At 50.9% G+C, this 15,516-nt stretch overlaps 1 protein-coding gene and 1 pseudogene across 1 annotated transcript; both read right to left on the bottom strand.

The window, feature by feature from the left end:
* Positions 1-206: 206 nt before the first annotated feature.
* On the bottom strand, positions 207-10,086 carry LOC149352130 (phosphoenolpyruvate carboxykinase, cytosolic [GTP]-like). Its single transcript, XM_089581294.1, has 10 exons — positions 10,024-10,086; positions 9,063-9,358; positions 8,375-8,559; positions 7,863-8,066; positions 5,886-6,073; positions 5,172-5,385; positions 2,579-2,887; positions 2,166-2,261; positions 1,715-1,956; positions 207-534 (listed from the first exon to the last, which is right to left on the bottom strand). The coding sequence occupies exons 1-10, from the start codon at positions 10,027-10,029 to the stop codon at positions 310-312; spliced, it is 1,965 nt and encodes a 654-aa protein (XP_089437420.1). The 5' UTR covers positions 10,030-10,086; the 3' UTR covers positions 207-309.
* Positions 10,087-12,272: 2,186 nt separating this feature from the next.
* Positions 12,273-13,118, bottom strand: LOC149352131 (uncharacterized; annotated as a pseudogene).
* Between the last annotated feature and the right edge of the window lie 2,398 nt (positions 13,119-15,516).

Here is a 15,516-nt window from a genome sequence, read left to right on the forward strand (position 1 = left end):
ACCCCGGGATGTCCGACGTGGAGCTGCAGCGTTTTTGCGGCGAGTAAGCCCGGTGTCACCACCAACATGAGTGCTGCAATAGATCATGCGAATGCCATTGATACCTCATTTTCCAAGCGCGTTATTAATCCTAATGTTGTGCCCGAAGCATTCGTGGCATGACAGCCAAAGTGCTAACAGGTCATGAAAAAGCGTGCACTGTAGATTTGTTTAGGGGAAAGCCGGCGGTCCCTGCACCAACGTGTCTGCCACCAAGTGCTTTATTGTGCCCTGTCTCCTGGCACAGCGCAGCGACGCGTAGCCGTTCGCTTAGGAAGGCGACTTCATGATGCGCTCCTTGAGCATGGCCAGCTGGTCGGCGATGGCCGAAGGCAGCGAGCGGCCCACTTGCTCGTCGAAGAAGGTCTTGATGTCACGGCACTCCTTCATCCAGAACTCCTTGTCGACGCGCATCAGCTCCGCTATGTTGACCGGCTCCGACAGGCCGCTCAGGTTGAGCGCATCGTCGGTTGGCACGTAACCCAGGAACGTCTCCTGAAAAAGAATCACATGTAGCGTGCGGTGAAGATGAGGAATGCCTTGCATAGTTGGAGTGTTTCGTTATCTCGTACTTTCTATTTTATTTTCGACAGCCTAAGCGTAACGCGCAAAAGTCTAGATGCAATTGTAAGTGCGTATTGAAGCACACTATTTTTTGAGCTTACATAGAAAGGTTGCTTTTTTTACGGCTTGCAACCTATTCATGAAAGTATACGTTTCTTATTGTGTTTTAACCCTAGATGCTGGGCTTAAAGTCAGGGGGGTCTCGGGGAGTCTCAAACTCCCCCCCCCCCCCCCCCACACACACACACACACCTGTATCGACAAGGGATCAGACCCTCGTGCTAAACTGTACAGACTGCATGAATCTGAAGCAGGCAATCATTTTTTTTCTTGTCAATGGTGGTAGGACCATTTCTTATCTGCCCCGCCGCGGTGGCTCAGTGGTTACGGCGCTCGGCTGCTGACCCGAAAGACGCGGGTTCGATCCCGGCTGCGGCGGCTGAATTTCGATGAAGGCGAAATTCTAGAGGCCCGTGTAATGTGCGATGTCAGTGCATGTTAAAGCACCCCAGGTGGTCGGGCGTCCCTCATAGCCTGAATCGCTTTGGGACGTTAAACACCAATAAACCAAACCAAACCATTTCTTCTCTAACGCTTCGAAAATTTCCCCCTTTTTAGCAAGAATCATTTACATGTGTTCTAAAACCCGAGACTGAGAAAAAAAGTCGGCAGCACTGCACAAAGGCTGGGATAAAAATGGAAACCCATGCCGTCACACCACGAGTCTGCCCAGAGTTGACCACTCAGCTCCAAGGGTGCACAACGACGAGTACACAACGACCACACTGGCGGAGCGTGGGGATCGCAATTGTTCTAGGTCTGTCATAAACTGTGCAAACGACGACGTTTAAAAATTATTTTTCTTCCCTTTGCATAAAACGATGTGTAAACCAGGGCGCCAGCCGCCACTTTCCCTCTCTCCGTTTTTATTTTTCTCTCGACCTTTGCTCGAATCACAAGAGACCCCCTTCGACGGAGCCTGACTTCGAGCACTGCCAAGATGTTCAGTAACCGGTCAGCACAGAAAATGTCTGCACCCAGCGCGTTGAAATTTCTGTACACGCAAACGAAATCTTCCCGGTGTATTTGGACAAAAAGGGAAAGGACATGCCCTGGCGATGTTGACTTCACCGTCGACGCGACGTATAATCCAGTCCAGGACGCGGCTGTTCTCGCCGAAGCCTGGCCACAGGAACTTCCCGTCGGCGCCTTTGCGGAACCAGTTGACGTGGTAAATTTTGGGAAGGCGGTTGCCTTCCTCTTTGGCGAAGCTCAGCCAGTGGGTCAGGTAGTCGCCAAAGTTGTAGCCAAAAAATGGTCGCATCCCGAAGGGGTCATGCATGATAATTTTGGCTGAAAAAAAAAAGAAAAGCATACGCGTATACAGCGCAAGGTGTTAGTTATGCAGCCAAAGCGAACTGTTAACCGTGAGCACATGATATCGCGCGCCGTATGTCATGCAACTCGCGTAGTTCCGTATGTCATGTACAGCTAAATCCTTTCCCAGCTCACTCAGCCCAACTAATCAGGCGATTATCTAAAGAAACTGAAAGAACGCTTACCTTTGTGCTCGGCAGCTGCCGTCGTTTCAGACCTCATACAGGCGCCTAGGAAAACGCCATGGTTCCAGTTGAAAGCCTCGAACACCAGAGGAACTCCTGAAACGACGTCCGCCGAGTCAAGCTTTTTAGCCTCCATATTTGGGCACAAAAAAATATATTTTTTTTTTCAGCAGCCCAACGTGCAAGTCTCAATTTCTAACCCATTCATTATTATGTTAGAGCTAATGCTGAAATTAAAAACAGGCAAATGCGTTTACACTCTTCCTCAACCTGGTTGCATTCGCATCCAGTCCTTCGCGCGTGTCTCGCAATCGCCTTGTGCACGTTCAGAACTGTCCGCGAAGAAAATGGACTGTAGAGTATGTGCACGTCAGAAGAGCTCGCCAATATACGAGTCTTATCGAAGACCGGACCTTCAGGCCGGCGGCCACCAAAGATGATGGCTGAGACGGGCACGCCTTTGGGATCCTCCCAGGCCGGATCGATGATGGGGCACTGCCCGGCCGGGGTGCAGAAGCGCGCGTTGGGATGCGCGGCTGTCTTGGACTTGTCGCCAGGCTTCCAGTTGAGCTCGTTCTTCCACGACTTGATGGTGATGTCAGGCGGCGGCATGTCCAGACCCTCCCACCAGACATCGCCGTCGCTCGTCTCAGCCACATTCGTGAAAATGGTGTTGGTCTGGATGGTCATCATGGCGTTCGGGTTGGTTTTCATCGACGTTCCTGCATGTGACCCGGGTCCAGAATGTGAAACCAGGCACAGAACTGAGCTCTCTTTTCGTAGTTCAAGAGACCGGGGCTGGGAAATCTGTTCACATGCCTTAGCTCCGTTCATAAATGACTGGCGACCATGACAATCAGTCATAAAGCGATCATATAGGTCTATGAAACATTGTAAAGCTAACCCCAGCACCTCAATTTTTTTCTTTTATTAGAACACTTATTAACATCAATCCTATCCCTTACCGAGGAGGTGCAAGCCAATAGAAGGATTGCCTTTTGTTATTAAGAGTGTAAATGAGTGAGTGGCACTGGATACTCCATTCACCTCGGAAGCCAAGGCATTATTTTATCGAAGAGGCTGGCCGTTAGCGTTAGGAGACGAGACCCCGCGCTGTGTCTCGTCTCCTTCGTTTCTATTGTCCCTGTCTTTCTGCGCTAAGAGTCCGGCAATCTATACACCAACCAGCCTGCAAGAATGTTCTGACGCTTTTGCTTGGGGAGCATCCAGCTTGGCGCGGAGGAGGAGGAAAAACTTTTCTCAAGGCCAGCACTAAGGCCCCAGTGAAAAAGAGCGCTTGCTGCGCTAAGGCCCATTCATTATCTGCTGAGTCAGAGTGAAGCCAAACACTACAGGAAAGAGGGGGAAGGTAAGCGAAATAAGGAGAGGTAATGGCAGTGTTACATGAGTAGAGAATGTGGTCTGTGACTGCCCTCACCTCCGGACGGTTGGGACAGTGAGCTGTGTCATGCCATCCGAAGCTGCAGAGCATTTGTAGGGTGAGGAGATCGTTAAACTTTTCGAAGGACATGTGCTTGTCCCGTGTTGAGTGACTGGTGAGTTTTGGGTAAAATTGTACCATTTTCCCTGGTACTCCAGTATACGTGTTCAGCTATTCGCTCTTTGTATATTATGCCGTCTTCTATTGACGTTGGATTTGGCCAGGGTATCGAAGGCGCCCGGATGTTGATGTCGCGGTCCCGTTGATGAACCAGCACATTTCCCCCGATCCCAGCATAACCAGGCATCCAACACAGGCTGATTGTAATGTTCGTACTGCAGTTATGGCACTCTGTTAGAATATGATATAGGTGGGCTTCCGGTAGTCGGCGTTGTATATGGCGCATGACTTTGCTGGAGTCGGTATAAATGTCTGTTAGTGGACAGTTGTTTAGCGAGTAGACATGCTTCTTGTACGGCATATATTATCGCGTGAGTATCTTGAGTGGTTAAGGCAGACACTGACCGTAGTTCTGGTTGCCTCTCCAAGCGTTGTCTATTCTGTATTTGATACGCCTGCACGCTTGTATTTTTGTACACTGACAATCTTCAGTGCTATCCCCTCTAGGCTCACGAAAAATACAAATGACCCTCTTTTCTTTCACACACGTTTCACTACTAGCCTTATATTGAACACTGAGTTACTCTGGATTGGCACTAGTCTACTTCTAGCTCAGTAAGTTCAACTAGTCGCCATAATTTTCCTTTTCATCACATGAACAGGGTACTTAACATATGATACCTAATGAAAAAATATACTCGACTCCTTTTCCATCTGGTGCTATCACCACTCGACTCGCACCCTATCAAGTACAAAGCTCGATCACGCGTTCCCCTGCGAACATCACGCGCACCCCCGCACAGGCGGCAAGTATGAGCACAATGGTCCAGTACATTGCTACGCGTTACGAGCACGGGCGCTTCCTGACCCCTCCTCCCCTGCCATCGTCCCGCAAACGCACTGAAAATTAGCAACAAAAATTAAAACCTACACCTCAGCCAGCCGTGAAATACTTCCTGCTCTGAGGTTACACGCACCCGCCACGGCAATGAATTCAGCGCTGCTGTTAGACACCTTTAGCATGCCGTGTACCGTGCTACCGTTACCGCTATGCCGGTAGCCCGCCTATCGCCCGGAAGCCCGCACTGATTGGTCCCAATGCGGCTGGCGCGCGCTCAGCTGCCGGCTACCTGGCGATATCTGGAGCCCTCAAGGCGCACTGACGACGCACGGGCTCCTGGTGCTCCGGTAACGGTTACTGTAGACGGTACACGGTACCGCCTCTTGTTAACCATCCGCTCTTTGTAACGGAAAGTCATATAAACGTCACTGAATTGTTTTGTGACCAACGCGGTTATATGATAACCTCGAACTCAGGTGGTAGATTCACGCGATCCAGCTCGTTGACCGCGCTCTGAACGCTGCGCAAAACTCCAAATTACGGCGATGCGTCGAGAATCCGCGCTCGAAGCTGCGAGACTGTCACGATGCCGGTGCGCGAGTACCTGGGCAAACGCCGAAAAAGCCGTTCTCCGGGTTCACCGCACGCATGATGCCGTTCTCGTCGAAGTACAACCAGGCTATGTCATCACCAACGCACTCGGCACGGTAGCCGGGCAGGGTGGGTGTGATCATGGCCAGGTTGGTCTTTCCACATGCGCTGGGGAACGCACCCACGATGTACTGCTTGCTCCCCGACGGCGTGGTGACGCCCAGGATCTGCGAGTGCCATCACCGCGCTCCTTTGTACTACGTGCCGCGCTCTGCTTTGCCGTGCGCTTGGCAGCTCTGCGGCAAAGCTAGCTTTAAAGAAGCATCAGTAAACCAATGAAACACGGCTTTGAGAGCGCGAAGGAACCGCTAAGTCCTTGACGCTAGGCGAGGACACGGAATAGATTGCTTAAAATATCGGTGCCAAAATAGGTAAAAAAAGTTGCTGCTCAAGATCTTTCAGATTGAGCAGGCTGGCTTGCATTTTCGACCTTTTTTTTTCATAAGCTTCACATACTTTGGAAGAATATAGATTTACGCAAATCTTACGTTGAAAATCCAAAATTCAAGCTGAATTGGATTACTCGAGCAAGCTCAAGGTTCCTTTGCTTTCTCTGTACAATTTCAATTCAGCCGGTTCTGACTGACAATTGTGGTTCCCGAAGGTGTACGCAGTGTGTGGATGACAAGCTGAAAGAGCTCTCTCCGCAACCTGAAAGAGATCTTACCAGCATGTGCTCGGCGAGCCAGCCTTCGCGCTTTCCCAGGTTGCAGCCGATACGCAGGGCGAAGCACTTCTTTGCGAGCAGCGAGTTGCCGCCGTAGCCGCTGCCGAAAGAGATGACTTCGTTGTCGTGCGGTATGTGCGATATGATCGTCTTCTCGGGGTTGCACGGCCAGTTGTTTACCAAGGACTCTGCAAGAGAGTCGGTCGTGTGCGCGCGTACATAGCGAGTAATGACGCGCGCAAGAAGCCGCACTGGCGCTTTATTGGGCTCAAAGCAGTGATATTAATTTGCGGATTTCACTACTTAAGAAACGCGAGCCTTCTGCGATGTATTCGACCATGGTAAACTACGTGACGACAAGTAACGACAGAACTAGTCACGCACTACTACTCGCGTACTTGCTACTCACGTACTAGATAACTGCGGTCAACGTTATCACTGAAAGTAGACATCGTGTCCCAGCTGACGTGAGCCAAGGTTAATAAAATCTGGTACAGGTCGCCGTAATGAACCTAAAACAGTGTTGGTGATAGTCGCCCAAGTTTTAATTGATGCCAATTGAATTAATATAAATTACGTAGTCACCTTTTGAATAGCTGCAAGTGCGCAAAATTTTTCAACTCAAAAAATCGTACAGCGTCAGGACTCGGGAGGAACCATAAGTGGCGCAGGGCCGCCGCTTCATCGCGAAAGTGCTGCTTCGTACCCCCGAATAAAGGACTATAAATTCAGAATATTCCGTGCACGAGTGCGTGTTTTCAACGTACCACGGCTGGAAATACTCTTAGTGGCCGTTGGCTCAGCGCGGCAAAGTTCGCGCAGCGGCCGAAATCATCTACCGCTTAGGGTCCACGCGTTTCGCTTCAGAGCGGGGAAAAAAAAAGTTAAAAATATAGTTATCATTTGAAAAATTAACGCGATTCGGAGTTCATTTTGACGCTACACAACTTTCTAACTGGAACCTGTTGTGTAGCTCTATTTTATTGAAAGATTAATTCTAACAAATTACTTCCAGGAGGTCGGAATATAACATATATGCGTCTGTTTCAGGCTACCACCAGCAACGCTGTTTTAATTTTATTTCCGCAACTTGTATCAGATTATTTTTTAACCCTGCACTCATTTTAGCTGGGTCACACGCAAGAATTAAGCATAACACGCATTAATTACGCTGCTAGCTTAGCTCATCCTAAATATGCAAACCCAGCTGGCGCAGTGACTGGTTAAAGGTTTGTGAAAGTGCGCGTGCTGTGCTAGAGTTGAGCCCCATAATAGCCCCAATGCTGCTGGACCGAAAACGAACAGGCACATCTGATCATCCAAATGCAAAGCTATATCATAAGCGCTGAAAGGGCTGCGGGATGAACTGCTAACATTCGCTACTTATCGCCATGGCTGGTCTTCGTCCTCTCACTTTGTTAAATTGTTTCTTCAGCTAAGTTGAAACTCGATTCTACTTCGGTGATTTGTCTGGATGTCGTAAAATTGTCGTTGCGTGCTTATGTTTTATACGCAAACTATACTTAAATACATCCGCGGCCTTTCTACAACATCCCCGCGCTCGCAGCAGCCGTGCTTGCAATCAGCGGTCGCCCTGGAACTCAGTTTTGCAATTCAGCATCTCTGCGGGGTTAAAACGAGGCTCACGGAAATATTCACTTCGTTAGTAAACACGCTTTCTGAGGTGTGTTTTTACGAAACGTTGCAGCGTCACTTGGGCGGAAAGCGCGGTAATTGGAGCTAAAATTACTAGTCCCTTAAAAACACTAGTTCCCGCTGCGGTATCCACTGTCCGTCGCTTGCTTTTCACACTTTGGCTTTGGCTGACCCCCTTTTAGAGAAGAATGCTGCTAGAGCATCGACACCACTGAAATACCTGCACCGCGTAATGACGAACTACAGAGTCGCACATGTGGCATGATGCCCAGTTCATATGCGTGCCTCGCCTGTGGGGCGGCGCCGCTGAGACAAGCGCACCTTTGAGTGGCAGCGGCTGGCCCATGCTGTGCACGCACTTCACAAACTCTTTGTCCTTGGTGGCCGCCAGCGGCTTGGCTCCCATGCGGGTCATGATGCGCATGCTGGCCACCACGTACGGTGAGTCCGTCACCTGGACGCCCAGCCTGGACAGCGGCGACTCCACGGGGCACATGCTGAAGGGGATCACAAACATGGTGCGCCCTGCAAGGCATACGCAGCCCCGCAGTGGAGCAGCTCAGGCGTTACGGCCAGGCTAAACAGGCAGAGCCAGCAAATTTTTTTTTTTTTCTGCTGCGGCTGACTTCGACAAAAGGTCACGTGCCACCAATCTTTACGAGACATGCGCGGACCAACAGCACCCGACCGGCTGCACGTGCATTCTCTGTACCTATAGCAGCTCCTATGGATGACGTCGGAATAAAAGAGATCAAGACCTCTGTTCCAAGGGGAACATCAACGTCGTCTCCGAAAGTGCAAACCCATGCGCCGTCCTCCTTGGGAGCTCGTACCTTTCATGCAGCCGGGCATGCACTCGGAGAGGATTTTGCGAAGCTCCTCGGGGGCTATCCAGTTGCCGAGGATGCCCTTGACACCCGGCGCTGGAATGGGCGCGGTCTCCTCTTGGCGCGCCGTTGCTATGCAGGTTCGCCCTTCGACGCGCGCCACGTCTCGAGGGTCCGTCCGCACCAGGTAGCTGCAAGACGGCCGCCGGCTCACGACTGTTGCCTATAGCCGCATATTAAGCTCTTCTCTCAGAGAGTTGCACTTATGGGCAGTGCGAACAGATGACCCGTCGCTGTTTAGGACAGCAGCGGAAACACGCCCACGCCGCCCGAGCGGAATGTTTCTGAAGCAGAGATAAGCACTGGTCTGACCAAAACTACTATAAAAAAATATTTAAGCGGCAGCTCTTAGTGATGCACTGGTCATTACAGTAAGCAAACCAGGCTTCTGCGACTAAATACGCACACTTCTGCTCGGTGCATGTTTTGCATTTGAGGGCCACATATGAGCACCTGTGCGCCAGCAACCGATATCGTACGGCGACTTTTGTTTTACACCGTCCAGGCCCCTGAGCACTGAAATACATTGAAAAAAAAATCTTATATCAAAGTATTGCTCGGCCATATGGCACACTATAGGAGACACTAGACTCAGGAGGCGATTACAATTCGATGACGCAGAGGCAAGACGCACCAGTTGGTGTGCTTCTTCAGAGGCACCGCGAGTCCCAGCTTGATCATGAAGGCTATGATGGCCTCGTTCTCCTCGCTGCTCCCGTCGCACACGTACACGCTCGCCGGTTGGCAAAGGCGGCGCTGCTCCTCAACGAAGTGGCGCACTTTCTTGGGCAGGTCGGTCACGTCGTGACCCTTCCACACCGCCGGTGGCTTGAACACCCAATCCTCGTCCACGGGAGCAGCTGGCTTGTGCTCCGCGGGCGGAGGTGGCGCCGACTCGGGCGTTGGGCCGGTCGGTGGTCTGCTCGTGTCCTGCGCAGCGCGCACACAAGGGTTTCCGCAAGCGTGCTCGGATTACGCGGCCCACGGGAGTGCAGCGCCCCCCTTTTACGCGAGTTACACATGTACGACCTAATTTGACTTCTCTTTCATGTGCTTTTCAAGAAGTAGGGATTGTTGGCTGGTTGGCAGTAACGAGCTTACATGCTACTGACCTAAACGATGATGCTGCAAAGAAGTGATGATGGAGGACAGCCGGTAGCCAGAACATGCAGGGACACATAGCCGGCCGAAACTCAATAGGGTGCGGCCTCCGAACCTGTAGCGCGACCGTGGCAAAGCGGGAAAAAATGCGGATGGCAGCGCAGGTGCGTGCCGCTATGCGACACAATCGACGGGCGCCTCTGTCATTCATCCGAATTCCCCACTTAAAGTCTCCACCCCGAAAGTCTGACAAGCACGAATGAGGACCCCAGCCGCGAATTCGCGCGCGAATCTCGGAGGCTGCTTCCCTCTGGACTGCACTGGACGCTGGTCGAACCTAGCGAACGCGTGCACGCGACCAGCGAGATGACAAGGATGCATTCCACGGCTGTCGCTTGGAGGGAAAAAAAATAGAACACGGACATCTCCATGCTTCGCGCGCTGAAGGTCGGCGCAAGCCCACCGAGCCAAGACAGGGACAGAGCTCTACTCACCATCATACCCGCTGTGACGCAGAGACGGCAGCAATTTTGACGGACTGGAGCACTGGTGCTTCGATGGCGTCGTAACAGCGGCTGGGGCTCGAGCAAGCTGACACGCACACCTCGTGCGTTCAACCTCTTCGTCTTTTGCGCCGCCTAGCTCGCGCCTCCCGCGCAATACAGGCGCAAAAAATTAGCGCACCATAGCGTCTTCGAGAGTAGGTGGACAAGCAGAAAATACGCACGTACACATTTCTAACGCAGTTCATAATGAAAGGCTTTATTTCGAGGGCTCGTACCACCTGCAGTTACTGCCCGCATTCACGGTAGTACTATAATATTTTCGTCGCCACTTCCATCATTCTGGACAGTCACAGCGAACGCAGTGTCATGACTACTGCACCTCGTTTGAACTGCTCTGCGGCGCACTGTAAGGATGCAGTTTTCATTCCTCGCTTGGCCATTGTGAAATACGATGGTGCCTAAACGCTTGGTCTGAACGCGAATATGTAGTAAACAGTTTAATACGCTCCAAAATGCTCGTTTCTGGTCGATGATGTCGAAACCTGGCGGCTATTTTTGGCAGCTCATGTGAGGTGGAAAGCGTCATTAGGCAATATAGCGTCATTCACCGCTTTCTGCGCGACTGCTTAGGGCCGTGACTCATTCGCACTCGCTCATTTCGACTCGCGACTCATCTCGGCTCACTAATTTCGACTCACCTGGAGTCATTTATTTTGACTCGTGACTCATCTGTACTCGCTCATTTCGACTCACGGCTCATCTGCGCTCACTCATTCGGGTCCACTCGCGCATTTCAACTCATTACTCACCCAGGCTCACCTTGGCGCAGGTCTACTATAAGCTCACACATCGGACGCCCAATGGCCTAAGTTACGCGCCTAAAGTGCAAGAAAAAAAAGTTGTTAAAAACACGGTGATGCGATGAGCTCTTAACTGCAGCTAGCCTGTCACCAGGCCTGGCTGAGAAGCTTGTAGTTGCCGCTCGTGGGAAGTAAAGATCTAAGGCCGCTGCATGTGCTTTGCAACCAATTAAAACACAGCAAAAGAAAAAACTACAGCAACCACGATACAGCAAGCCACAGCTAATATCCAACGAGACGAATCATGGCGACTAGTCAACTTTTCTCGCCTCTCAGTAATGTTCTAGAGTGCAGCAACCACAAAGATTACATATCACGAAACAATGAAATTGTTCTACATCATTATCTCGAACAAAAGTGTATTCGTATTACGAGTGCTCAGGAAACTCGAGTTTATGAACGTTACAAACTCGTGCCCAATCGGCATCATAGATTCGCTTGGGATCATGGGATTGTTCAACCTCACATCATGGGCTTGTTCGATTTTATAGGCCCAGACTACCGGACTGACCAGGAGGCCTCACATTCGATCTGAATGTGAGCCCACTCTCACCACGACTCAGATCATGATCTGAATGTAAACCCCCACTCACTACTCGAATCATGATCTGAACGTGAGTCCGGACTCACTCACGACTCAGATCATGAACTGAATGTGAGTCTGGGTTCACTCACGACGCAGATCATGATCTGAAACGAGCCCGAGTGAGTCGACTCATGAATGAATCCGCCGACCTATGCAACATAACAAATGTAAAGGGGGATAGAATCAAAAGCTGTTCTATGTGCAAAGGCAGCGCACAGAGGATCCTCAGCATTAGAGAACATGGGGCTGAAACGTTATAAGTAGACCCATGGTAGCTGTAGAGATCCAAAACAGCAGCCAGAACGACACTGTGCTCCGCCACAAGATCAATGAATGCATGAATGCAGATGTCGCCCGCTTTGTGTGGTTCAAGTTAATCTAAAATATTTCATAAGAGCGATGAAAAGATGGAAAGAGCCTTGTTAAATGGAAATCCAACAAAGTGGGCCAGTTGCCACAAATAGGGACAAGAGACCACGCAAGGCAGGAGGCGACAGCCTAGTCTAACAACAAAACACGTGGACAGCAATGTTCCTGTTTTGTACTTAACATCTTTATTTTGGGGCATATAACGAATTCCCCATCCAGATTCCTCGTAAATATTCCGGAGAAAGCGCAATCGCCCTGTCACCGTAGATATATTTGATCTCTTTGAACGCAAAGAGTGGCGTACACTTGAGCAGGAAGTAGAAGAAGCCGCCCTCGTACGGCTCGCTGTCCATCGCCACCATACGGGCGCGGATATTGCTGCCACCGTACTCCTCTGGCACGACGAAGTCCACGAATCCAGTGCTTGAAGACAACCTAAATGGCGCCCGCATAACGAAGACGGCACCGCCGAATCCAAGAGCTCAGCAGGCCCAGGTGCGCCTTGCCGTTCTCGTGGCGGTTCGGTACCACTCGCATCCGGTCTGCAGCAGCTACTGTCAGGCTCTCGCAGGTTTTAAACTTGAGCAGGAAGTGGAAGAAGCCGCCCCAAAATGGCGCACCTGCGAGTTCCACTTTGCGGGCTTGGATCTTGGTCACGCCGCGCTCCTCTGGTTCCACTCCCTGCTTTCGATGCTCGGTGGTGTCCACAATACCGCGCAGAAAGGCCAGAGACCATCTCCCGGTCCAGTGCTTCGGCACGCCGTGGCTCGAATTTGCGTTATTGTAGAGGCTTGGTACCAAGGGCATTCGGCCTGCGAAGGTAATTACCTGGCGCTCGCCGCGTGGTCCGGCCGCCAAGAATGTCGTACACTTGACCAGCTGACTGAAGAAACCACACTTGTACGGTGGCCCACCGAGTAGCAGGATGCGGGCGTGGATATTCAAGTCGCGCCGCTCCCCTGCCTCGACGACGAATCCCTGGATTCGCTGGCCGATCACGTCCACGGCGGTAGGTTCGGCCGCCGAAGACCATAACCGGCACGGCCGCTCACGACTGAGTTGGTCGAAGATAACATCCCGGAAGACCTCAGAATGTGCTCGTGCCGCGCCTTCTGAACCACTCAGTGGCGCTGCGCGTTTGTGCATCTTAGCCTAGCTTGAAGGGTTCCTAAATCGCAGCCTGTGAAGCGTGATCACGGTGATGATGTCCTCAGGCTTAATGGCGCATACCCACGGCCAGATTCGTTCTTCTTCTTCTTCTTCACCATATGAAAATGGCACATACCCACGCGGGGGGATTGGACGGTGGTGAATGCCAAGGAAAAAAAAAAGCGGGAAAAAAAAGCTAAGTAAAATAGTAGAATGCTTGAAATTAGCTCTACGTTCGTCTTCTTAGTTTTCACTGAAATTTTCCGGCTCGTATCCAATGCAGTCATGAAACTGAAAACTGTACGAAAATTTTGCTTCTAGTTTATTTTTAACCGATCGCAAATGAATGTCTTGACTTTCTCTCAGCTGCCACCCATGTGGCTGTGGCATGAATGTATGCCTTCCCGCTTTGAGGCGTTTTAGTGAACTATCACTAGATAGGGCACTATAGCGAAAAAGCGATGTGCGGATGAAGCCTCGCAGTAACTCCGGTAAGCTCGGAATGCCATCATCACCATCATCAGCCTGACTACGCCCACTGCAGGGCAGAGGCCTCTTGCATGTCTCTCCAATCAATCCCGTCCTTTGCCAACTGCAGCCAATGGGAGGAAGCTCGGGTAAGCTCGGAAGAACGTCGCGCCAGCTGCTGCAGCCGAGTAGAGAGAGGGCGTGAATGAGAAATGCGGTTGCGTGCACATGCGAATGCCAGAAAGAACAGGCGAAGGAAGTCGCCGGAGGAACGTGTGCAGTGGGGGTATGTACCATCTTTTGTAATTAGGCCAACGACAACAACAAATCATGGATGAAGCCGGTCCTTAGAAAGATTCGGAAGCCGAACGACGTGCACGGCGATCTGAACAATGCAAACGGGGAGAGCGCCAACGTGCGTCAACCGATCCAGTGGATACAGCGAGGCGGCAAGCCGGAGCACAACGGCGAAGACAGTTAGCCTTGCTAAACGAAACGCGGAAACAGATGAAGAGCGAGAAAGGAGATGCGAATGAAGACGCCGGAACATGCAGCAGAGAGACAAGTGGCTCCAGAGACCGCCCAACAAAAGGTACAACTCGAATCGCAACGAGCAGCTCTAGGCGGCTTACCGCAAGAGGAAAGCCGAAGAATGGCTGCAAGAACATTTAGGTGCAACTAGAATTTTCAGGCTGATAAAAAGCTATAAAAATATACACAATTATAAACAAGGGCAAATGTGCTGGCGCACCTCATAGCATTTAGCTTGACCATGGGTAAATCTGGGGGTGGAATTTGGCCCTCATGTTTTCTTTTTTAGTTTTTATGTCTGTTCTAGTCATATGTTTTAATGTGATAGCATCAGGTGTCCGGCGGGGTCGGCGGCGCGCCTGTTTGAAGCCACCAGGGATATTTGCCTCTTTCCACCTACCTCCTCTCAACCGCAACCCTCTCCACTTGTAAAGGACCGGAGGGAGACGTCGAGGCCGAACGAAGAATGACTCAGCAAAAATGAAAATGACTTAGAAGAAAAGGACACACAACAGCAGGACTACCTGCAAAAAAATAAACAGCCTCCCATGCAAATAGAATCTGAACGCAATCTGCGCAAAAATGCGGTTATTCCTCCTCGCATTGCTCGGGAAGATCAACCTGGGGTCTCACGCCTCACCACGGTGGCTGTGTTTGAAACAGCCACCTGCCAGTGCAGTAGTGCATCGCTTAACCGCTGCGCTGGTATTGGTACGCGGACTTGCCGCGATTATGAATGCGACACATTCTGCGTAACTGCGAAGTCGGAATTGGAACAGATTGAGAATTAGAATAGATTCTGCAGTGAAAGACAATGAACTCAGAATTCGAATAAAACCAGAACAGGACCATATTGGCGAATGAAAGAAGCACGCTATCGCATTTCCCCCACATGAATCTAATTGATCGTCCCCGATTTTTTTTTTTTTTTAATTTTCGACTACACTTAAATCTTGAGAAGTTCCTATTTTTAACGCAGGAATGCTTTTAACATCAACATTCGCAGCTTGCAATGTCCGTCACGCCCGAGGTTTTCCATCCGAGCACCATGCAAATAGCTGCACGACGGCCAAAATGGAAGAACACTTGTCCCTATATGCGAACACGGCGTTACGTCTGTTTTGTTGCCACCAACAGTGGGATTGTCTATTCGAACGAGGAAGCAGTGGGTGGCGTGTCCTGCTTCGGCAAAGTTATATCTACGATAATTTAGAGGCGTAGGGTAAATCACACAGACTATTTGCAAGGTATATAACGGGCGGGCTACACGCACATCGTACGCGGTTACCTCGGCAACGCACATTTCTACGACTCGCTGGCTGTGCCGGCTCTCCTTCAGATCGTCTGGCGGGTCGTGCCTAGACTCCTCCCGGGAGCAGGGTGGTCAGCCCTGGCCTGGTTCTCCCTTTTTAAGGGGCCCTCCCGACCCTGAGGCTATCAGTTCATGGAATAAGGATAATCTAGGAAGGAAGCAGGGGCTCAGTAGGGGGTCATAGAGCCGATCCATGTTCCAAGAGT

Source organism: Amblyomma mixtum, chromosome 3 (assembly GCF_055824585.1).
Source record: "Amblyomma mixtum isolate Tamu chromosome 3, ASM5582458v1, whole genome shotgun sequence".
NCBI lineage: Eukaryota > Metazoa > Arthropoda > Arachnida > Ixodida > Ixodidae > Amblyomma > Amblyomma mixtum.